Below are 26,588 nucleotides of genomic sequence, written 5' to 3'. Positions count from 1 at the left end.
GAAATCAGCAGTGACTTTCAAACCCAAGGTCCAAACCAGATGTGCAAAGCCATAAGTGTTCTAGCTCTCTGATATTTCTCAAACGTCGTACCTTTCTCCTTTTTCCTTAGCTCATTTCCTCAACTCATTCATCTGTATATAGTGGCCTCTTCACTGCTCCTCAAGTATTCCAAGCTTGGTCCCACCTAAGGGTTTTTGAACTTGCTCTTCTCTTTGCCTGGAATGTTCTTCTAGGTATTGGCATGTCCTATTTCCTTACTTCCTTTAGGTTTCCATTAAGACGTCTCCTTATCAGTAAGATCTCCCCTCACCAGCCTTTATACAATAGAGCTCTGTTCTCAATGTTCTCTTACCTTGCTGTGTTTTCCTGTTTGCCTCTGTGATCCCACAATGTCTTTCTCCCCTACAGGCAGACTTTGTTTTGTTCACTGCCAATCCTCTGGCCCTATAAACAGTGCCTGGTGAGCTGAGGTCTTCAGTGAGTGACTGCAGAGGGCACACCAACATGAGTCTTCGACATCTATCCTATCCAGTTCTAATGTGGCACTTAAACTACCTGATTCCTTTCTAATTTGCATGAGAATAGCTTCATAGTATCTTTCGCTCTTCGGTAGAAAAGCCCATTAAAATCCAAGACCTCACAGAGCTCATTTCTCCATCTCTGACTTGACTAGGCCATGAAGCATATGCTTCTAGAAACTGGGGATGTGAAGAAAAGGTCTTGCATTCCTTGGATGGACTAGCACTTAGTGCCATAGCGATAGTGCCTGGATAACAAAGAATTTTGCAATTTTAGAAAATCATTATAAAGAAAAGACATTTCCCATATCTGGAGGCGAAGCTTGAAAGTTCACAAATACATTAGTGCTAAGAATTTCCTAGACTTGCTATTTTCTTGTCAAATAAGTGCAGTGTCTACCTCATCCTCTGTGTCTACCACCACCAATTCACCTTTCACTTTCTTCCTCCTCTTTTTGTTTTAAAGACATCTTATTCTTCTTTTGTCTTAAAAAACCTTTCCTAACATTTCTGAAATTCCATTTTATGATTTAGTTAGAGTTCAGAAGTGAGAGGACAGGTTTCTTTGATGTTGCCAAGTGAGTTTGCTGGTTCTCTGGGGAGCTGGAACCATGAAATTCATTATCAGTGTTGTCGTTAACACCCAGCAAAGGCCTTACCTTTGGTACACAATCAATGATACTTATTAGTGTGGGGTTTAGTCTTCCTCAAATATCTTTGACATTATGGTTACCTGTTTTTAATTAGAAATACACACCTGATTAGTAGTTTTTCAAGAGGACAAGCCACTGTACTTCTCATGATATTAGACTGGATCTCAACTAAAGCACAGCTTTCCATCAGATATACAGTGACACATTCCTGTACCCCAAACAGATTGCAGGTGTGCTAAGATAACAACTCCTCTATGCTCTCAAGGTCAGCTGGAGCCCCTAGACCAATTAATTCTTTCTGTTATTGACATACGTTGACATATACTATTATATTAGTTTTAGTTGTACAACACAGTGATTCAATAATTACATGCATCACAAAATCCTTACCACGGTAAGTGTAGTTACCAGTGACTTCTGACCACAAGATTGTTTACCCCAGAGTGCCCTCCCCCTTCCCCTCCTCCACCTCCTCCTCTCCCCTCCCCTCCTCCATCTCCTCCTCCTCTTTCTCTCTCTCTCTCATAAATGAATTTTTTAAAATCTTTAAAAATAAAAAACTCTAAACTATATAATCTATTAGGAACCAAAGATGAAAAATAAGCACAGTTTAGCAGTTTATCAGGCTCAACAAATATTCATTTGAAGTGTTAGCAACTCATAGTGGGACCAGCAGGCACAAATAATTTAATAGAGCACTAACTTAAGAATACAAGCATCAAAGTAGACCTCATCTTTTAATATGGCTAACATAGTTGGATACTTGCTGGCTGACTCTAGTGGTGTTCTCTTTCTCTCTTGTCTTCTTTTTGTTTGATAATGTGCAAACGACAGTGCTCTTGCCTGAAAGCGACTTCAAAGTCACACCTGCAGGCCTTACTTTATTGAGTTCAGGTGAATTGTGGTATCTACATTGTTCTTCTAATGGGGCCTGAAGCAATCTAATAATTTGCCTTTGGGTCCTACAGATCATGTGGTGTTTACTACCCACCTCTCCATCTTAAATGATGTGACACTGATTGTGGTTGAGCACTAAACACAGTGCTCTGTGTTTAGTGATGCTTCTAATGCTAGGTTAATCAGTATGGAATTCGCTATTGCGTGCAGCCATTGTCTTTGAAGCATTGTTTCATCCAAGCAAGAGCATTCTGGAATATGTAGATTTGTGAATCAAAATTCACAACCTAATTCCAGTTTACAACAAGAAGAAACAGGTCAGTCAACCTAGTGTTTATTAATAAATTATTCCTAGGAGGTGATAGTATCTGACCCTCACCTCATGATTCCTACATTCGTTAATTCTTTCAATAAAATGTTCTCAAGATGACTCTGATCCCTCATGACGCACTGCCTCGTTAACCTCTCTGCTTATATCGAGTGCAGCTTGCTTTCTGTATTCATGTCATTCCCTCTTTTTGGAATGACCCATCCCTCCTTTCTTCTAAGGGATAGTTTAGCTTTGTCTCTGAAGGCATTTAAATCCCCAATACTAGTATTAGTACACACTAACGTTTATGGAGGGCATTTTTTGTGCTAGGCATACCAGACACCCTTATTTTCATTTAAACTTCACAACAAGCCTCTAGAAATCTGTTTTTTTTTTTCAAGAAATAGATATAACCCACTTTACAGATGAGGAAAGTGAGTTTCAAACTTGTGAATCAGTTTGCATAGAACAATTCTGTAATGAAGCAGGGTCAAGGTTTGCAACTCAGACTTCCTGACCCTAAAGCTTTTGATTTTTCCATTGCAGATAAAGGAGACAAAGAGGTCTATTAAAGGAGTCTACTAAAGGAGTCTGTTAACTGGTAACCCTGTACTCACTTGGAACATACTTTGTGGCTTTATGGCTTGCTTGTTTGACTTCTTGATTTCCAAGTCTTGTCTTCATTGTACTGTCGTCTTTCTACCTTATGGTTATCCTCATATCAACAAAACCAATTATTTGCCAAGTATGTGAGAAAGCATGGTAGATGGGGAAAGTCTTGGTCCTTCATGGGCAGCCTGGTCCAGGTACAGTTATCTACTGCACCTATGACATATTCCTCACTCTTGAATCTCTCTCTGATTCATATCTTACCTCTTCCATCCTTTAACTTAGAACTACAACATCACCCGTGGCCAGGACTGTGTAGTTCACCTTACTGTTAAATAGTATCTTTCATTCATTCTTGAATTATTCATCATGCCTTTTCGACCGGAGTGTAAATTACTTGCGTGTGGATATCTCGTTTTGTCCTTATTTGGCCTTGCCCTGTGGCATCAGCCCAAATGCTAGGCCAGTCGCTGGCAGTTCTTACATATTGCTGATTGAGTGAGTGATTATCTTCAGCTGTACATTATAAGTAGACAAAAAGAAAAATGAAAAAATTAAAAGTTACGCCCCAGAGATGAGTAGCATAGCTGAATATACTAACTCATGGTCATAAATCACTTAAAGGATGACATAGTTCTCATAGAACTATACAAATAGCTGGTACTTAATATTTTTGAAAGGATATTAATAGTTATTTTCCGGATTCATGTAGTCTATTTTCCAAATGGGTAAGTTTTTTAAAGTAACTGAAGCTTATCTCATTGACCAAAAATGTATTTTTAATGAACAGTTTTCAATGCAAATCTGTAGGAAAAAGGAGCATACAGTTACTGTCTTTTAAAATAGAATACATGAAATATAATGAAATCTTTCCTTGACTAGTCATTCAAAGAATTTTTTGAGCATTCACTATGTTCTACTTGTTATGGAAAATACTAAAAACATTAGTGACATGAAGGTTAAATTTTGTTTTAAATCACCATAATCCCTATTCTTAGCAAGTCTATAGTCTCAAAGGGAAATGAGATGTATAGAAGGAAAAGTTACGACCCAGCCACGTAAAGGCTGGACAGAGATAACGAGGTTGTGTTTTGGGACCCCAACAAGAGTCAGGAAAGTTTAACCTAAGCATTGATATCTTTGGTGGTTATGGAAAGTGAGTTAGGATATAAAGAATGATGTGGCATTCCAGAAGGTTCAATGGAGACATGTTCCAAGAATCCAATAGAACGGTAAACTTGGGAAAGGGTAGAATATCACTGGGCTTGATACAGAACAGCCTGAGGCTAGTTCTAGACTTTAAATGAGCATAAAGAAAAATCACATCAGAGCATGTTATTTCCCCGCTTGCGCTGATCCTGTATTGGTTACTAAATGACAGTCTTAGCTTGCTGAAGTGTAGGAAATGTAAGCAAGCCCAGACCAGCTGAGCCAAACCACATATTTAACCTATAGTTGACCACAGGTGCACCAGCAAAGATCTTTCTGGCTTGGGCCAGATCAGCTGAAACTCCCAGCTGTCTTTTAACCTTAAAAATAGTAAATGGCCACTCTTTTAAGCTACTAAGATTTAGGGTAATTTATAACTGATAAGTTGTGTTAGTGTTCTTCGCTTTTTTCCCCAAAGTAAAATGCCTTTCCTATATTTATTATACACAAAGAAATGTGAAGATGTAATAGAAACAAATTTTGCTGAGCAAAGAGAGCTGTGGTATTGCTTTGAGCTGGCATAGATGCAATTCAATTTCATTTCATTTCTTGTTATATACTTGGCTCGAAATTTATAATTTCTACTTCACTGTATGGACATATGTAGATGTATGCACATACTCATGCTATGTATAACACTCAAAAAATTTATGAAATCCTAAAGGTTTCATATCCAAAACATTAAAAAAAACATTTTTATTTCGGACAATTTCAAGCATAACAGACACAAAAATAGAGAGAATAGCATAATGAAATTCCATGCAGCCATCACTCAGCTTCAGTAATTATCGACATTTGGTGTATGTTGCTGTTTGTAACAGGCTTTTGTTTTGTTTTTTTTCTTTTCTTTCTTTTCTTTTGAGGATACGAGTGGTGTTCAGTGCAAGAACAAATTTGCAGTTTGTTCCGGCTTTGCTGAAACGAAAATTCTTAAAATGACTAACCTCTGTTTGTTGCCAAGTAACTCTTGGCTATGCACTGATAGCAAAAGTAATATAATAGCATTCGCAGCATAATTAGATTTGAATAGCAAGTTTTATTTAAAGAATGCCTGATCTTATTGCTCATAGGCATGCTTTTCTTTCTTGTTTTTTGTTTTCAGTAGTAATCACGTTTTTAATGACTTGCGATAGACTTTCGTTTTATGAAACAATAGAAAACCGCCATAGGAACTTTTTAGTAGGCTTTTAGACATTGTTGAAGCTGCTTAAAATCTGTTTAGGTAGGAGGTTATTATTTGTTAAATAATCGTTTTTATAAAATGACTTCTGCAAAAACCATAATTCCCAACAGCGTTACTTGGATGATGATAACAAATAATCTAAACAGGCAAACATGGTGATGATGTAGTAAGTCACAGCTGCTCCATTTGTTGAATGAATGAATGGGAATTTAGGGTTCTGTTTTTTCACTCTACCCAGAATAGAGAAAATGAAATGCTTTTTTCTTTGGTCTGCCTTCCAGATATATTTTTGGGGAAGGAAGGAAGGAAGTATGAAATGAAAGGAGGGAGGGAGATGAGAAGGCAAAAAGAAGGGAGGAGGGAAAAGAAAATGGGAGGGAGAGAGGGTAGAAAGCAAGAAGAGAAGGAGGGAGAGAGACTAATTATTTGGAGGTATATTTCTTTAAGCAGTAATGCTCTTAAATATGACAGGCAGTCTGTAATTTAACACACAATATTTATCTTACTATTTTATTGGAATTTCAGGATTCTAACTACATATACAGAAGTTAGCTTAGATTCACGGACTATCCAAGGAATTATGCTGTCTCCTAGTGTAGCCTCATTGTTGACATATGCCGGGAATGTTAAAGCAAGTGCCAAAGTTAAATATATCAAGATTTGACAAACCTAGTTATTGTCCCATAAGAAGCTGAGCACTGATGGAAGTTTAATTCATCTAGAAGAATGCAATGTAGTAATAGTAGAATCGTTTCCTTTATGTTTACACAGTTTAAGCAAAAATGATGTTATTTTTATAGGGTTTGGGCTGTTATAAAATGTCACTCTAAAGGACACCCTTAATATGTTATACAATTGCTACGAAAATTTAAAAATTATATTCATATTCATAAACCTTGAATTTCAATGGAGAACATGCTTATTAAGGTTTATTTTTCTCTTTGGCAACAGTTTTAATGGGATTTTTAGAATGCTTGCTCTTTTTTTTTTGGTCCACTATCATCATGAGATCCTCAAATTGTATGTCATCATCAAGTCCTGTAACCGGTAAAGGGTTCTGCTTATAAGAACCAATGATAGATGTAATCCTCCCTTCCAATCTTAAGAAAGCAGTGTTAGACTTACTCAAATTCTACAGTAAAAGCTTCACTATTGTCCAATACAGTTAAATCTTAAAAAGGTCCATAAAACTGACACAGAAATTTTCATCTCTCTTTCCAAACACTGTCAAAGTAATGTTTTTCCCCAGTCTGCTCCATATCATCAGAAACTCCAAGGAAAACAAGGTGTCTAGTAGAAACTACATTAGAAATCACAAATGTTGAAAAGCAGTCTACACAAAAGGAAATCATGTGACCACTAAAATCAGACAGCGTGGGTTCAAATCGTGGCTTCTATCCTCACTGGCTGTTCATTTTGAGAGAAATTTCTGGATCTTTTCATTGCAGCAAACTGATGGCAAATGAAATAATGTCACTGCACACCCCCCAAATATAATGTGTATTTGTTTTTTCTGTATATATGCTTATTTTCAATCTTATATTTATGTTCTTATGTCTTAAAAGCCTTAAGTTTATGCTGAGAGTTCCAGCTAACAACAGGCCAACTTAATAGTTTGTGACTGAAATTAAACAGAGCGTGCTGTGTTAACTTTTAATGATAAATGGAGTTACTACATGGGCTACTTTGTTCTTTTTTTTTTTAAAGGAATGTGAATAATTAGAGGATCACACGACCAGAAAGAAAGATCTTTAAATATTGAGGGTAAGGAGTACCTCTGGAAGGAACCTTATTTGATACAATGCTTTTTTTTTTTAAGATTTTATTTATTTATTCGACAGAGATAGAGACAGCCAGCGAGAGAGGGAACACAAGCAGGGGGAGTGGGAGAGGAAGAAGCAGGCTCATAGCGGAGGAGCCTGACGTGGGGCTCGATCCCACAACGCCAGGATCACGCCCTGAGCCGAAGGCAGACGCTTAAAGACTGAGCCACCCAGGCGCCCCGGGCTACTTTGTTCTTAATCCCTGGCTAGCTCCTTTGAATACTTATTACCACTTACAAAAAAAAAATTATTTTTAGGATCCTTCCTTTGGTAAACATGTATTCATTGATTGCAGACAACTTCCATGTTAACTGAAATAGTATCAGGAAGCTTTTGCTGTGAAATAATTCTCTAATGTTTCAACAGCTAAATGTTTTCCATTACATTAGAATTATTTCTGCAGTTCTGGAATGCCTTTGCTAATCTGCATTAAACGGCTTATTCTTTGTCTTTAGAGAAGAACCTCTTTTTTAAAAGATTTAGTTATTTATTTTGAGAGAGAGAGAGAGTGGGGGGTGCAGAGGGAGAGAGAATCTCCGGAAGACTCCCTCCTGAGCATGGAGCCTGATGTGGGGCTCGATCCCACCACCCTGAGATCATGACCTGAGTTGAAACCAAGGGTCAAATGCTCAACTGACTGAGCCCCCCAGGCATCCCTAGAGAAGAACCTCTTAATTTTTAGTTGTTGAGGTGGGGGCAAGAGGCCTTGTTGGTGGTCATTCTTTCTATGAGAGTTTAGAAGGAGGAAGATAAAGTTATTCTTTCTTTACATAGAGTCTTAATTCTTCTCAGTTGGCCTCTCGTCTCTCCCCTGCACCCTGTCATACCTGACCTTAATGGGTTCTTAGTCCATGCAGTTGCCTACTCCCCCATGGCTTCCTTCTTGTCTGTGGTCCGCTCTACGGTAGCCCAGACTGCAGTGTCCTCCGGTTTCATCAACCCCCATGTTTCTAATAGCTTTTTTGTCTACCAGAAAATTGAAATCTCTTGTCCAATTCAGGCTTAAAATATAGGTAATAAAATCACTTTTAATATATGGTTATCATATAGCACAGTTTCTCAACCTTAGCACTCTTGATATCTGGGATGGGATGATTCTTGTGGGAATCTTCCCTGTACATTGGAGGAAGTTAAGCAGCATCCCTTGTCAAGAGACATCCCACCACCACCAGCTGTGACAACCCCAGTTGAGAACCACTTTCAGATAGCCATACCAGTGAGTAAATGTGCAAGAAAAAGCCAAGAAACAGCAAATATATTCTGCACTGAAATACAGTATAAATAAACCAACCTAATATAATCTGGAAGGTCATTAAATTGCATTACACTATTCTATGGAAATGTAATGTCTTTTTGTGATAGTCCAGGCCAAGTAGATAATTAAAAATTTTCTGCTTTTCAGTAGTAACATGATGGCTTTTGTCTTTTCTACAATTTTCATTTAATAAGCACTTCCAAGTATCCTGGGATTTATAATTTTCATTTCTTAAAGACCTTTTATTCACTAATAGAAAAAGAAAAAAAATGATATGCTATGATAATTTTGTTTACTTTCTCATTGCTATTGAAGAGATGCTTTCCCTCACAGGACAGACAATTTTTTGGAATCAACTGTTGTCCCTAGAAGCTAATTGGTGACTGTTAATTTTTTCCTTGCCTGTCAGCAGAAGTCAAAAGAGTAGTTGGCATGCTCACCTCCCTGATTATAGCTATTACATAAAACAGCATCCTTTTTCTAGTGTTCATCATAATTCCTCTAGATAATTATGTATTGTTTCAGTTTTCTTACCGTTGTGTTTCACTTTAGCTTTGACTACACCCAAACTTATTTAAAATAGTTGAAATCGGTCATGCAATCAGTTAGAATTCATCCCCACAACATTTATGCAAAACCCACCACAGCAGTTGTTTTAAAAATAATTCTTAAAAATATTAAACCACCTTTATTCCATCTACCCATGCTCTCTTTTGCTTGCCCTCCATATTTTTCTCAGCTTGTTTGGTCATAATGAGGGTACAGTCAGTGACTGAATGAGATCTGAGGTCTGCATGAGTCTGGGTTTGGCAAGCAGTGTTGCTCACGCTGTAAGCTGGGGCTTACGAGACCATTGCAGAAGGTGGCAAATGAATAAAGAATCTGAGCCCTAATATTAGCTCCATGTTAATTAACTTTTTCTATGATATTCTTGAATGATTCTATTTTAAAAACAATTATTCAATGAATATAATCTCTTCGTTGTTTGTGTTACCTGGGAGGTTTATGTTGAGATTGGAAAAGCGATTAAACATAAATTCCATCACTACTATTTTAGAATAGTACTTTATAATACTATTTTATAATAGTACTATATATTTAAAGAATATTAAATAAGAAAAACTAAATTAAATGTGATAATATTAAATTTGCCAATTAAATATGTTCCACATATCATTGCACCTAGGGAGTACTGGAGAACTGTTTTTAATATCTTGGCTAACATGGCTCTGATTCTATTAATCAAAAACAAATTTGGGGGGCACCTGGGTGGCTCAGTCATTAAGCATCTGCCTTCGGCTCAGGGCGTGATCCTGGTGTTCTGGGATCGAGCCCCACGTCGGGCTCCTCTGCTGGGAGCCTGCTCCTTCCTCTCCTACTCCCCCTGCTTGTGTTCCCTGTCTCACTGGCTGTCTCTCTCTTTGTCAAATAAATAAATAAAATCTTTTTAAAAAATTAGGGGCCATACATTTTTTTATATTATGCATGATGTTAAAGCAAAAGGGGATAGAGATTAGCCAGAGTTTATCTCATGATAAGCTAATATGGCATTCACCTGAAGTATGAAACTTTTTTAGACCATCTCCTCAGTCTTGGGCAGGGGCAGAAAGAGAAGATGAGTTATCAGTCAGCGGCTTAATTTTTCAAAATATAAATAAATGGACAATCAATAGTAAAGTTTTCTAGCCTCTGTGTGTAAAGGGAGGTGACTGAATTGATTTATAAAAACTTGTCTCTTGATTCCTATTACCCCCATGAAACTGATCCCCATATCTTTAAATAGCATTACCATTCACGTATTTGCTCAAGCCCATAACCGGGGATCCCTGGATTCCACATCAAGACCATCAGTAAATTTGGTTCGTTCTACCTACCAAATAGATACTGAAAAGAAAAAATCCTACCATTTCCACCACCAAAACCAACGTTGCATCACCTGTCTGTGGACTGCTTCAATGCCATTCTTACTGGTTTGCCTGCCTCCACTCTGCCTTACCGCATTCACACTACACCATTCTCTCGGACTTGAACACCAAGCTGCCACAGTGATACTTCTGGCATATAAATATGTAACATATAAATAAAAATAAGAATGGACTCTCTCCAAAATTCTTCAGACCATTCTCACTATGTTTAGAATAAAACCCGTCTTTTCCATGTTCTACAAGGCCCTGCCTGGCCCATGGCTATCCCTGACCTCATTGCCACTCTTTCCATATGTCAACATGGCTGTAATGATCTGTTGTTATCCCTCACACACGACAGGCACGGTCCCATCTCAGGGCCTTTGCAGTTGCTCTTCCCTCTGCCTGCCACAATCTTCCTCAACCCACCACCCCCCTGTGGAATTATGTTATATCTTTAAGACGTTTCATGGCTGATTTCCTCCCTTCACACAAATCTGTTTCAAACGATCTTCATTGCAAACTTCCCTTACATTCCTCTCTAAAATAGCACCTATGTTAGTCTCTTTCTCCTCAGCTGCTGTATTTTTTTATAATACTTATAACCACCTGATATTATATTATGCACGTATTCATTTACGTGTATATTTTCCATCTCCCTCTCTGGAATGCAAGCTCCTTGAAAGCAAGGAGTTTTGTCCATCTGGTTCACTGTTATATCCTCTAGTAACTAGGAAAGTGTCTGGCAAAGAGGAGAGGTTTTAAAAATATTTGTTGAATGAATGATTGAACATATTTGTTTTATTTGCATTGTAAGCGACATTGATCGAACCATATGAATAAAATATTAAGTATCAAAGCCAGTCAAATGAATTTCTTGATTTTCCTGAATACATGCATTTTGATAGAGTTACATCCTTGAAAGTATTTGCTCTGTTACTTTGATATGACTCTTAGATCAAGGTTATCTTGTACATAGTGTTAGTCTGCTCATAAACTGCTCTCCCTGCAGTTTTCTGCTCAGTTGCTTTGCCACTCCTCTCGCTTTGAAGCTTCTGAGGCTCCATGACTGTTGTAAGCCACCATAATTGTTTCCAACAGAAAGGAGAAATTTTGCCAACCCCAGTGCATTAGAGATAAATGAAAAAGAAAGTACCCCTTTTCTCCCAAATGGCTGATGTTTTCTCCTGTCCACTCATTTCTTTCCCCCAAGGAACATGGGATTATGTCTACTTGCCATAGCTCTCACAAGCTCTATGCCCCACTGTTAGAAACTAATGTTAAAATATGCCAGGCCAGGGATGCCTGTGTGGCTCAGTCTGTTTTATTTGCATTATAAGCTGAAATCTTGATTTCAGCTTAGGTCATGATCTCAGAGTCGTGAGATGGAGCCCTGTGTCAGGTTCCATACTCAGGGTGGAGTCTGCTTGAGATTCTCTTTCTCTCCCTCTCCCTCTGCCTCTCCCCTCATTCACTGACTGACTGACTGACTGACTAAATAAATAAATAAAATCTTTTAAAAAAAATTCCAGGCCAGAGAAAGCAGAACTAAAATCCCAACCTGTCATTGAAGTTATATGGTTAATCCACATTATCTTGACTTGGCTAGGAAAATAGGCAGTTGTTTGTCAACTCTTTTAAGTTAAAAAAAATATATATGCAGACAGCAAAACAAACAAAAATCATTATAAAATGGGGCATGTTGGTGGGACTGCCATAAAACATGTTTTGTCATCAGCCCTATAAATCTGTGAATATTGTTTTGTGACCAGATTCAGTCGGTAGATTTAAGTGGGGTCAAAAAGAATTAATGTCTGAATGTAGCACTCAGCACAGTACATCATATATATGGTCTCATCTCACACGTATATGATTTTATGTCATTGATCTCTTTCTAATGTAGTCTTACTATTGATAAGTACTTCATACATGCTCTTGAAATTGAGTAATAGAGTTATAGTATAATTATTTATCTAGGTTGTAAGTTCTATGAGGGTTAAAGCTGTGTTTTGTTCACCTTTGAGTTTTTTTGCAATCTCAGTACATTGTTTGCATATCTAAAAGTCTTCAAAATGGTTTTGTTGAATTGTGTTCTTAAAGACAGATCAGTTCTCCTGTTAGGGAAACTAATATAGGAAATATTAATAATTCTTAAATTCAGGATCTCAATGCCTTTTGAACCCTTAGCTAGGCATCCAGTTCATTATTTTACAAAGAATGATATTTTTCTTATTAGGCTATATAGAGTGTCAAATGCTATTGTCCGAGTCTTTGATGGGTATTATTAGAGCAGATTTATTTTCCATCTGCTATATTCAGGCACTTAATCTGTTATCCTATTTAATCTTCACACCAAGCCATAAAGGAAAATTATTTATGTCACATTCTATGTATAAGTAGACTGAGATTCAGAGAGTTTAAATAACTTCTCCAACTTTCCAAATCAACAAGGCAGAGTCAGGAATTATTAGACCCATATCTCCCTGAAAGCTAACTGTATTATTTTTCTTACTCCACCATAATGCTTCTAAGAAACAAAGCAGTGAAGCCACCAATTAAAATACCTTTTGAAAATTGTCTATGATTTTGAAAGTACAAATTTTGTCCTAGGATGATTATAGGAATCCAAGAAGTATTGAGTATTCTCAGTAGTATTTGAGGGATTAATATTTGAAGGAGTAAAATTAAATTTTAGTTGAATGGTTGGCCAACAGAAAAATGTATGCTCATCCTAAATATCTTAACATTTCTCTCCACTGTAAGAACATTAGAAACATTCAAGAATACTGGCCTCATGCCCCTGGTTTGTTGTTACTTTTGTTTTTGGAAGTCAAGATCCTATTTTTCAGTGTTTGATAACCCAAATGTACATGAAATGGGGGAAAAAGGGAGAGACTGTGTCCTTTCATGATTAAGTAGAGAACCTTAACATAGATAAAGAATCAATCCTATACAAAGCTTCATATATGCTGAATTCTAGATGTTTCTCTAACTGGCAGCTGGTAAGCAAAACAAATGTCCTTAAAATTCCCCTTCTGCTCTTCAGAACACTTTTGTCAATTGGAGCATCTTAATAACTGGAACAGACCTGTAGGACAGGTGTGTTTTTATTTTAAATAACTGGATCAGCTTTACTTTTGTCAGTAGGGCGTTCTGTAGAGTACATCGAGAGCCTGAATATACTTCCGGTGGTGGATGCATAGAAATATTGTGATGCATAATTAGCAGAAAACCTTTTCTACTGTAATTGTTGTGGGGGGGTTTGAGGTAGATAAAGTATGATTAGAATTTAAAATCAACCAGTGCTTCATGTCACTACTGTCAGACTTTCTTTAGTTTTTCAATGATTTCAGTTTAGTGAGTGTGTCTTTGTGCATGCGTGTGTGTGTGTGTGTGTGTGTGTGTGTGTGTGTGTGTGTGTGTGAGAGAGAGAGAGAGAGAGGAGAAAGAGAAGGAAAGAGACTGTCCCAAAAGGCAAGTTGTTCTTTTTCTTTCTTTCTTTCTTTTTTTAGATTTTATTTATTTATTTGACAGAGAGAGACAGCGAGAGAGGGAACACAAGCAGGGGGAGTGGGAGAGGGAGAAGCTGGCTTCCCGCCAAGCAGGGAGCCCGAGGCAGGGCTCGATCCCAGGACCCTAGGATCATGACCTGAGCCAAAGGCAGACGCTTAACGGCTGAGCCACTCAGGCGCCCTAGCAAGTTTTTTTCTTGACAATAAAATGTCAGTTGGTCTAGTCATGGTCTGATGCTAATTAGTTCGGGTTTTTTTTATTGTGAGCAATTTGTTTGAATTTCCTTGCAGTCCCACCTTTGCCCATGAAGAAGATAAAGAAGGTTTTGTGTTTGTGTGTGTGTTCATTTTGTTTGAATATTAACATTCCTGCATATGCTTGCCAGTTCTTTCTTCTGTCGATTAGATTCAACTAATATTCACCGTAAAGTGTCAAAAACACCCAAATAATGGATAATTGAGCATATGTCCTTTATTTGTAGCAGCAAAATTGGTCCCCCTCAAATGACTGTGGAGCTGAGCTAACATCTTTGCTCTAACAGTCACTTCTTTTCACAGTCATTTTGCCATTGTGTCAGATCTATAGTTCAGCTCTTGTACTCCCTGGAAGTTTCCATTCACTTTTAGCAAAGATAGGTGAATCATACTAGAAGCACATCTAACTGATAAATAGTGTCAGAGCATAATATCAAAACGTGACAGGGGCACCTGGGTGGCTCAGTCAGTTAAGCGTCTACCTTCGGCTCAGGTCATGATCTCAGGGTCCTGGGATTGAGCCCTGAGTCGGGTTCCCTGCTCAGCCGGGGGGCGGGGGTCTGCTTCTCCCGCTCCCTCTGCCCTTCCCCACTCATGTTCTCTCTCACTAGCTCTGCTCACTCGTTCGCTCACTCAGTCACTCTCTTGCTCATTTGCTCTCTCTCTTGCACTCTCTCAAATAAATAAAATAAAAATAATTTCTAAAAAAATGATACAAAAAAAACATGATACACATGACAGACTGCACAATGAGAGTGCTCTGCTATAGGTTAGGGTTACTTAGTTGCACGTTTTTGCTCTCCTAACAGATTGCTCGCACCTTGAGGGGAAACCTGCCCAAAGCTATATAGTATTTGCTTGACAGAATTTTCAAGGAGCAGGTAACAAAGAATTGGGAGACAAAGTTCTAGCAAAGGCTCTAGCTTCAGTTTGTTCTGTTACCTTTGGCAAGCCAATTGTTCTTTTTGCACCTCAGATCCTGCATCTCTAAAACAAGGAAGTTGAATCAGCCCTGATTTTTAATTATTTTTTTTAACTTCTGATTATTATAAAGTGTAAGGGCAGAAACCAGAGATATCCCCAACCCCTGTCACAATGCCTAGCACATTATAATGTTCCATATATATCAGTTGAGTTGAATTGAATTTTTTTTGGTAAGAATCTTAGGTGAAATACTGATATATGATGAATAAAAGCAGAGCTCCTTTTGTCCAGAGAGAGGTGGGTGGTACAAGTCAAGCCACGTGGACCACCCTTTATCTCCATCTTCACTTCACCTGCCCAGAGGGGCACTATGGAAATCACAGGGCTTTAGGGAACACAATTTAAAAATCAAAGGACTTAATAAGCATATAATTTTCTCTGGCTTCAACATTCTTTGATTCCTCTGCATACGGAATCATCACATAGAGAGTAATACGAAAGGTCTCAAAGATATAACATTTGCCACAGGGTGGGTGGTGGGTTGAGGTGGAGAACCACAAAGCCATTTTACATTCCTAAAATAATGTGCTACATTTGCATTTTATTATCTTTCTCTACAGTTTTGTTCTCCTACTAGAAATCAGTGTGGGATGTGTTTGAACAGAGAACATTTCTCTCAGCTGCTTTCTGTAACAAACTGTTGAGTTGTCTACTTGTAACTACATAATCATGAAATTTTATAAATTGAGTTAATTTACTGAATATTACTGGTTATTTTGATACCATAGTTGCTTTTGAAGTTCACTGAAATGATATGAGAATATGAGCCTAGGAAATGTGGCTTTTTGACCTATTAATGGTGAACTATTTTGCCAACATTTAAAGAATAATCTACTTATTTAGCTGGTAGGAGAATAAAAATCTGTTACTCTCCCTGTAGGCAAGAAATAAGAGTAACGTTAATCAGAGATGTCAAATCTTCAAGAAGAATTTCGCAGTGATTTATCTCACCCCATTACCCCAACTTTCCTTTCCCCTTCATTCCCATCCCTGTGCTAAATCTAACGAAGATAAATGAATAATGCATTCAATTAGTTGCAAATGAAAGCTATTGATCCTATGTGAGGTTGGTGTCCAAAACCAGAACTCTTAAAACTCGTCCCTGTTTTTCTGCATTGGGGGTGCATGATTCATTTGCACAGACTATGTTTTCTGTTAAAGAGAGATGAAGGTGAGCTGCCTAGGCAGATTGAATTGTTGAATCCTCTGGCAATGAGGACATGCGGCCAAGTCCTGGCACTGCTATGTAGATCAGCCTCCCAGTTATCACCCAAACTGGCATGGCCTCCTAGCAAGGAAGGAATAAAGCCCTCAAAGTGAAAACATTTAGTTCAGCAACCCTTATTTGATCATTTCTGTCCTTGTTACAGCGTGGAAGTTGCCGGCCGTGACAGGTTTCAAGGGACCTGGGAGATTCAATCAGAGAGGGTGGGGAGGGAGGCTTAATGAAGGAGAACTGCCTATTTGTCTAAAGTCCAGACAGTCTCGTTTAGCTAGGAATGAAGTCTGCAATGGGAAACTCATCTTCAAGGGGCATTATAGTGAAGTCTTAGATCTGTAGGCTGATAACTGATAAATTGATGGGAGCCCAGAGCAGAAATTTGTGGAAGCTGAAAAATCAAAGGAAGTATTTCATGCAAATTAGCAATAAATGCTACAAAATGTAGTGGATGGCAGTGATAAGGGGTTTTGAGTAAATGGTCAGTATCATTTAAAGTATTAACTTGGTGAATACTTGTGTGCATGTTTGAGTGTGCAGCTTGCACTTGTATTAATTGAATGCCACACTGCTGTCCCATTTAGTGATTATGTGTGTAAGAAATATTTAACCTAATTATTAAGTTAGGGGTTTTGAGGCAGTGTGTTCCAGCCTATGGAAACTTGGAAAGGGATTAAGGAGACTAAGACAACATTATGTCCCCCAAATCATTGAAACGCACAGTACAGATATCATGTTTAGGTTTAATTAACACAGAGAAAATGTAGGGTACCCTTTAAAATGGAAAACAAGGTGCAAATTGAAAATATTTGATGAAGCACAGTCGTATGTTCTTAAGGACTGGCCGGTCCTGATTCTGACTTCAACGGTCTCATGTGACTGTCAATTTGGAAGTGTTATATTTGACTCGTGTACAATCTTGTAGCTTTTCAGCTCGCCTGAAGGTACTACGTGCGATATGTAAGTCATTACTTGGTAGAATGCTTCGACACACTACTCTGAGAATGACAAATATCTGGGAAAATAAACTGTTCTATCATTCAGCTCATGCAGCATAACTAGAAGTCTGTATTGTTATTTTTGTTTTTCAGCCCCTCTGACTGATAAGCCACCCAAGCTTTTGTATCCTATGGAAAGTAAACTGACAATTCAGGAGACTCAGCTGGGTGAGTAATTCTGGTTAATACCCTTTTCTCAATACATTCTGACAGTTAATAAGCCTAGATTGTAACCCGACGTCATCCTCTAAGCCAAACCTGTGTGTATTTAAAGGGAGCAAAATTAGAAAATCCCAGAAAACATGGCCCATTCCATGCCTCACGGTGCATGCATTAGGACCAAGCTGGGCACATGAGTATAAAGACTCATCTGTTTTTCATGTGGTTGTTCAGAAATGAGATTGGCTGAAGGTCTTATTGGTGGTGTTATATTGTCATTTTATAAGGCTTGATTTGGTTTTACAACAGGCAATGTGGAACTCTTTGACTTATATCATTAGTACATCAAAACACAATTTTTGAAAATTGGGAAAAAAGGTACAGATTCATTAAGATAAGTGTCATCATCATTACAGTTAAAAATCATTTTTATCTAATCGAATGTAAAGGACATTGTGCTATTTTATTTTTAATAAAATGTGAGCAAGTGGCTTTTGGTTAAAGAGCTAACAGGTTTGGGACATAAGAATATGGACAAAATCACTTTGGTAAAAATATCCAGTTGTCTACAAATCAGAATTCTGACATAGTTATCTTAGAATTCAGTCTGGAATTTCCAAATGTGGTATACCTATATTCAGTATAATTTTAAGTATAATTTTAACCATATATTCATGTTTGTTAAGGAATTCTTTCCCACACTCACCATTTGACAGTAGAAATACTTTATACAACTAAAAAGGAATTAATAGCCCATCCCTTAAGCTACTGATGTTATTATTGTTTTGGGAGTGAGAATTTGAATTAAAATTGTAAATCATCTTCAAAATGATGATTACAGATGTGATCATCTTTAGTAGTAGCATATTCAAATTTATAGTGCAAAAAGATATGGTCTTAGAACCTATGAAATTATTATAGTCAGCAGATTTCTAACATTGGAAATATTTACTAACTTTAAGGCATGAACATATGCAAGATTTATACAAGTCAGGGTATCAATATGCTTCTTTGATGATAAACCCAAGCCTTTGAATTGATGCCATATACGTGCAAGTAGTATTCTAATCGTCATTATTTTGGGATAGAAGACCACAAGCATCATTAAAACAATGCTGTATATGAAACAAAGAGATATATTAAAATCACATCATGCTCTTTACTCATGTTATGGTATATTAAAGTACATTAGATTTTATTGCTATTTTCTGAGGAAATTTTGAAATGTAAATTCTAAGTGACCATAGTCATACACACCTTCTAATAATTCCTAGGAAAACATATTTCTAAGGAGTTATACAAATATATATATATATATATATATATATATATATATATATATATATATATCATAGGAAAGAAGAAGTGGTTTATGGTACCAGTTATCAGTAATGAACATAGTGAAAATGAAATTAATTGTGTCTCTTTACTTGACAACATAATTAAAAGAATACTATGATTGATGGTTGCCCATTGGGTTTTCTTATATTATCTATTGTTCTCTACATTCTACTAAAGTGTTGTACAAAATGGAATAATTAGTAAAGCTTTCTTTTTAAAAAAAATTACTTTTTCTTGAACGGAAATTATAAAGACTAATCAAACCGATTTGAAAATTTGAAAATTTCTTATGCAAATTGGAGGTTTCACCTGTGATTCATTTGAACAAAGATGAGCATGTGTGTTAGCAAAATGCTCTGAGAAGTACTATAACTCCTTTATTACCACCACCAAAAGAAACATGAGTTCTCTTTAAATGCCAAGTAAACTAGAGACAGCAATCTGGGATTTGGATTCTTTTAAACAACTTTTGTTTCATTATTTCCTGATTCTGATTCTCAGTGTATAGGATAAATCATTTACTAGATAGAGAAATTTAACCTTAATCCTTGAATTTTTGGAGCAATAGTTGATTTGAAAAAACTACCCTATTAGTGTTGTTACTGCAATAGTATTGGAGTAGGTGAACAGCTGATCACAAAGGGTAAGTGAAAATACAAAATAATGTTAAGGACCAAACAAAAAGACTCCAGATGCCTAAAATATGTTTGTTTTCTACAATATGTACTTTGATTTTGCACCTCCTGGGAATTAAGTTTTGCCTTTCCAGACTTGAAAAGCTATCAAATTCAACAGGGTCAAATGTGTTGCATCCTAAGAAAGGGGGACTGAATGAAGTTTTGTGGGGTGGGAGTCAGGAGGGTGGCCAGGACCAGTGATGGAAAGCCTCTAAGTGGTACCTACTCTTATGAGAAAGTGAGAATCTCCCAAGAGCGTTTCATTGGACAAGAGCTCAGGTGTCTGACTCAGCTTTGTCCTAAATTAAAGATTGACATCAGAGGATAATAAAACTAGCACATGAGCTACAGTATAAGAACAATGACCAGTAATTACACAAAGCTGAGTTTGAACAGCCTGCGAAGTTATACACACATCCATCTGACCTTGGTAACTGTAAATCCATCAGTTCTCCAGTTTGTCTGTAAATATATAAAACTCATTAAGAATGTCATAGATAAAATCATGAAATGCATGAATTGGTCTTATCATTATATTCTCCTTTGTCTGCCATTTGCTGGCCATGCCTCTTATCCCTTTCCACATCCCTTGTGACTTCTTTTTCCTCTAGCTCCTTCATCTTCTCAAAACTGGAAAGATTAATAGCAATCATTTAAACTATTCCAGTGTAGAAAGGAAAAGGCACAAAAAAGCAAAGTACCAAGGACAGAAAATAAAATAGTAACTCAATTCATATAAAATATGTAAATTGGTGGGTTTGAATTTTTATCAATTTTAATGTGGTTACAGCCTAGCATTTCCATTTTAAGTGGCATCAACGTGTTACTTAACAATGTGAAAAAAATAACTTTGTCTTTTTTAAGTAACTTGAAGACATGAGCAAATATCTGGACAGCACTTTCTTGGGTAAAATCACAGAAATCATGCTGTACAATTCTGAAGGTCAATTCAGGAGGTGAGCCTGACTTAGTCATTTCAGGCTGCAGTAGTCAAGGGAATCAAAAGACAGACACTGTAATCTTGCTGTGCTTGAGCCCTGAGGGTGTCAGTCAGCGATGTGGCCTTCTTGTTATGGCCAGGAACCCATTTTCAGAAACTTCCAGAACAAAGGATGTTATATTCACCATTAACAGACTTTCAAAGAGTAGAAATCCATCCTACTGTTGACCTAGTGAGATACATTATAATTTACAACTTAAAATTAACTGAAAATTATCTTTAATTACTCATCTAGGCCTAGGTATCACTGTATTTAGATTTTGGTTTTCTGCTTAAAAAATGATTGTACAGGTTAATGGTAGAAATTTTGGATAATTACAGGAAATAATCTGCTTCTATTAAAAGTTCTTGGAAAATATACATTTAATGGCTACATGATATCCATGTGAGTGTCCTATAAGTTCATATATATTGCTGGAAATTTGTTTTTTTCCAAATTTCATCATCATAAATAATGATGCAGTGATCTTTACTTATACATTTTCCCTTGACTTTATAATTATTTCAACAGGTCAATTCCTAAAAGGAAAAATACTAGGTAAAAACAAATAATTTTATCAAGCTTTCTTGCTGTATTTTCAGAATTCTTACCAAAGAAGTTGTATAAACTCTCACCAGAAGTATATAATGGCTATAATAAATTTTAAAAATGTTTAAATTCAACTTGCTTAAACTAAAAAAAAAAAAAAGTTCATCCATTTCTCCCACTCTGTCGTCCCCTACCTCTTGTAACCACCAGTCTATTCTCTGAATCTATGAACTTGTTTTTCATTTCATTTTTTTCTTAGATTCTACATGTCCGAGAGAATATATAGTATTTCTTTTTCTCTGTCTGATTTATTTCACTTAGCTTAATACCCTCAAGATCCATCCAGGTTGTCACAAATTGCAAGATTTCAATCTTTTTTATAGCTGAGTAGTATCCCATTGTAGATATCTATATCTCTATCTGTATCTATATGTATATCTGTACACACACACACACACACACACACACACACACACCCCACATGTTCTTTACCCATTCATCCACTGATGGACACTGGGGTTGTTTCCATATCTTGACTATTGAAAACAATGCTGTAATGAACATAGGGATATATATATATCTTTGCAAATTAGTGTTTTTATTATCTTCAAATAAATACCCAGAAGTAGAATTGCTGGATCATATGGTAGTTCTCTTTTTAATTTTTTGAGGGACTGCCATGCTATTTTCCACAGTGGTTGCACCAATTTATGTTCCCACCAACAACACACAGGTTTCCTTTTTTCTATATCCTCTCCAACATTTATTAATTGTTGTCTTTTTGATGATAGCCATTCTGACAGGTGTGAGGTGATATCTCAGGGTGGTTTTGATTTGCATTTCCCTGATGATTAATAACATTTAGCATCCTTTTATGTTCCTGTTGGCCATTTGTATGCCTTCTTTGAAATATGTCTATTCAGATTTTCTGTCCATTTAAAAAATCAGATTGGGGGTGTTTTTGTTGTTATTATTAAGTTGTTTGAGTTATTTGTACATTCTGAATTACAGATACACGATCTGTAATTATTTTCTCTGATTCATTAGGTGGCCTTTTTATTTTGTTGGTGGCTTCCTTTGTCATGCAGAAGCTTTTAAGTTTGATGTTATCCCACTTTTATATTTTTGCCTTTGTTTCTTTTGCTTTTGAAGTCAGATCCAAAAATTCCATGTCAAAACCAATGTCAGGGAGCTATGGCCTATGTTTTCCTTTAGAACTTTTATGGTTTCAAGTCTTACTTTCAATTTGTTAATCCATTCAGAGTTAATGTTTGTGTATGGTGTAAGATAGTAGTCCAATTTCATTCTTTAGCTTGTGACTGTCCAGTTTTCCCACCACCATTTATTAAAGAGGCTTTTTCCCATTGCATATTCTTGGCTCTTTTTTCATAAATTAATTGACAATATATGTGTGAGGTCATTTCAAGCCTCTCTATTCTTTTCCATTGATCTGTTTGTCTGTTTTTATGCCAATACATATTTTTTAATTACTATAACTCTGTAATATAGTTTGAAATCAGGGAGCATGATGCCTCCAGCTTTGTCCTTCTTTATCAAGATGCCTTTGGCTATTTGTAGTCTTCTGTGTTTCCATACAAATTTTAGGATTGTTTGTTCTATTTCTCTTTTAGGAAAATGCCTTTGGAATTTTGATAGGGGTTGCATTAAATCTGTGTATTGTTTTGGGTAGTTTGCAGATTTTAATAATATTAATTCTTCTAATCCATGAGCATGGAATACCTTTTGGTTTATCTATTTATTTATTTTTGTCCTCTTCAATTTATTTCATTAATGTCTTACATTTTTCAATATATAGGTATTTCACCTGCTTGGTTAAATTTATTCCTAGGTATTTTATTCTTTTTGATACAATTGTAAATGGGATTGTGTTCTTAATTTCCCCTTCTGATAGTTAATAATTAGTGTACATAAATGCAATAAATTTCTGTGTATTGACTTTGTATCCTGCAACTTTACTGAATTCATTTATTAGTTCTAACAGTTTTTAGCGTGTAGAGTTCTAATGAGTATAATAACTTTTTAATCTTTGATAAGATTAATAAAATGATACATCTTTGTAACATAGTGCTTTTGAAGGAAAAGTCAGTTTCCTTTGAAATCAGAATTACTTCTTCCTTTCCCCTCTTACCTCTTTCTCTCACTCTTTACTCATTGCATACAAGTGACCTCTCTTCCTTCAGAATTAGCCGCATTTGGAGGGTTTCGAATAAATCTAGTCTATTTAGGTAAATGCCTGGGGTTGATGAAATATGGGAACCTAATTGAATGTCTACAGTCTCTATTTTCTTCTCTTGCTTATCCTAATATTCAACTGAGTATTTTCTCTAGATTCTGTGTTTCCTAATAAAGTTCACAGTAACTTTGTGAAGTACCCTGGGCACAGGAAATGCCAATAAATATTAATTGATGACAAGGTATACATGCCACAAAGGGCACACATCTCCAAATTTTCTGTAAGGGAAAAAATGAGACTGAACTGAATAAACTGCCCAGTAGGGCTCTTATTTTTCTTTAGTATTCAATATGTTTGTTAAGTTTGTTAAAAAAACAAATACTTCTATATCTGAGCAAGTAACAAGGATTTACCAATGTTAACATGGAGAGGAAAGTGGTTGATGACAATATTGAAACCTCAAATTTTTAGACATCTGTCCAAGTAAAGGGACACAGATACATGTAACTTTATCCAATTTAGCTACAGGCTAATTAAAATAAAGTGTCACTCTACAACTTAAGTAGCACACTGTGCCCTGTTATACCATATTATAGCTCACAGAATTTTAAATGTCAAGTAGACTGAGGGGAAAATGTTCATATATTATATAATAGACCCTGATTGATATCCTTATAGGAAAGCTTCTTGTTATGTAAATTATAAATTTAATTTACTATGTTGCTTAAATAATTATTGATACATATTCTACTTCATGCTTTTCTTGAGGATAGTTGACACATGCTATTACATTAGTTTCATGTATACAGCATAGTAATTCATCAACTCAATATATTATGCTGTGCTCACCACAAGTGTAGCTATCGTCTGTCACCATACGATGCTATTACAATACCATTGACTCTATTCCCTGTGCTGTATCTTTTATTCCCATAAGTTATTCATTCCATAACTGGGATCCTTATATGTCCTGGAGCTGTGCATATAAATATATTGGACCCGGAATGTGTTTTACTACAAATATACTAATTGAATTTTTAATCCAAGAAGACCACATTGAGAATTATTATCTAACATTTGCTATCTAGGTGTATATTTTAATAGCTTGAAACAAAACATACCTTTTCTGAATAGTTACTACTCTATCTTACTAAAATTGGGGAGGTTCTTTGTTTCCTTTTTCAGGTAGGGAAGTACTTAATAGCAATATACTAGAAACAAAACAATTTGGGTGTTGAATTTGATACCTAATTCTGAAAGTGGCATATAATACTGTTGATGCTAAAAAATACATTGTTACTAAGTCATGCAAGTGATGCATATATGACTTTGCTTTCCAAGAAGTAGGGAAGTCAACATTGACTGGGTTTTTCCATCACAATTACTCTTCTGGTTGTCGTGAGCAAATGTAATATTGTTGACTTTATTTTTGCTGCCTCATAGGGAAAATACAAGACATATTTTCACTGACAAACTCATATAAAAAACTGTAAAAACTTCCCTTTTACTCTGGATAAGAGCACCTGTATCCAAAGTCCAAGTTTTAGATGAAAAATGATGTACTTGTTGCCCACTTGAGAAAGATATGCAGATCAGCATAGCTCTCTTGCCTGGCATGAAGCTTGTTAGACATAAATTGGAGCTTCTGGACAAATAGACATCATAATTAGAGCATGTAAAAGCAAATAAAGACTGGTATTATAATTATATAAACTGATGACATTCAGTTCTACTCAATCCAAATTTATCATGCCATGATAAATGAAAGTAATAACTCTTGACAGCTGTTGTGGTCTGATATCTTACTTTTGAAACCAAAAGCCCCTTAAAAATTATGATTCTAACCTGAGGAGGAATATTTTTCATATTAGTATCTAGTTAATATTTCATATCCTAAAGCAAATGAGAAATCAACAAATGGAAACTAGTATTAGTATCATTAGATCATTATATGCCCCAACTTATAAAATCTCACAGATTTCAAAATCAAAGTCTTTTTTTAGTGCTAGAAAGGAGGAACAGGCTGGGTGAAAATGCAACTTGAACGTTTGTGTTAAAAATTGCTATCTAAGCAGAAGTCAAACTTCCTTTTTAAGTGTTAAATGCTAAAGGCCTGATGCTATGACAGGCTTGAAAACCAAAGAAAGATGGAGATGGAGGTTAGAGCTATGGGCCAGAGATATCTGAAAAGCTGGAAGCCAGTTGAAGCACTTGTTAAAATGCATTAAAAACTGGAAGAGAGACAATGTAAGTACCCCTGCTTGTTCTTACATTGGAAAAGGGTCAAAAGGAGGAAGAAAGATGGGAAGAAAGAAAAGGTCCAAGGGTGTTGTCACAAAACCAGTGCAGAGAGTCCATTGAAATTCCCAGCTTTGGATCTAGTTCTGGTGTAGTTTGTTGGACACCGACACAAATCATACAGATTACTCTTTCGTTACAGCACTAAGAGTACTATTTTATGTGTTGTTGACCACCTAAGCAACTAGACATGTGTATCTCTTCACAACTTTAAATTTAGGAACTTTAGAAAGTAGAGATGCTTCAATAGTTACCAAATCAAATCTTTCCTTTAACTGATGAGAAAACAGAGACCAAAAATAACTATATGTTTTTATATCACAAATTTTGCAAAAGCAAATTTGTTCTCATCATCATGGTTTTCTCCTCCTCCTCCTCGTCCTCGTCCTCCTCCTCCTCCTCCTCCTCCTCCTCCCCCTCCTCCTCCTCCTCCTCCTTCTTGGTATTGTTATTGTTATTATTCAATTATTTTGGTTATAATAAAAAGGAAGCATATGGCACTGGTTCCCAGTTCAAGTCATTCTGCCACAGAGGCCTAGATGACAATCCAGCTCTGCCACTTACAACTAATATAACCTTGAACAAGCAGCCCTCATTTTCCTAATCAATAAAAAAGGCACTATGATAGACCTACCTCTATGGAGTTAATGTGGGTATTTAATGAGATAATGCATGTAAAGATTAGTATATCACCTGCTATATATTAAGTAGTCAATATGTGCTTGCTGCTAGTAGTTGAGCTATTTTAATGCTATATATTGAATGCCGTATATGGGAGGTTCCTGAAATGCATTCTGAATGCCAGTGATTATTTGATCATGTTTATATTCTTACTAGAGTATCATACTATGGTAGCAGACATGGGCTTCGTTATAGGATGGATAATATTTTAGAAAATTAATTTATACTTCTCCTCTAAGAACATAATACGCACATTGAATTTTTCTACTTACATTAGATTTATCTTAAAGAAATTATTGATTTTAGATTACTTCTTCAACAAGTCTACCCAAATGCATATAGTAAGTACATAGTTCTGACAGAAGAAAATGATTCCCAT

The 26,588-nt window shown here is 36.2% G+C and overlaps 1 protein-coding gene across 1 annotated transcript in view; it reads left to right on the top strand.

The window, feature by feature from the left end:
- IL1RAPL1 (interleukin 1 receptor accessory protein like 1) overlaps nt 1–26,588 on the top strand; it is a 1,307,342-nt gene that overhangs the window by 991,124 nt on the left and 289,630 nt on the right. Inside the window, exon 6 of the mRNA XM_087859585.1 lies at nt 17,424–17,498. Within this exon, the coding sequence (XP_087715711.1) occupies nt 17,424–17,498 (75 nt within the window). The remainder of the gene's footprint in view (nt 1–17,423; nt 17,499–26,588) is intronic.

Source organism: Ursus americanus, chromosome X, assembly GCF_024610735.1.
Source record: "Ursus americanus isolate L20-20 chromosome X, mUrsAme1.1.p, whole genome shotgun sequence".
Classification (NCBI taxonomy): Eukaryota; Metazoa; Chordata; class Mammalia; order Carnivora; family Ursidae; genus Ursus; species Ursus americanus.
Note: the sequence above shows the minus strand (reverse complement) of the source record. Positions and strands in the feature narration are given on the sequence as shown.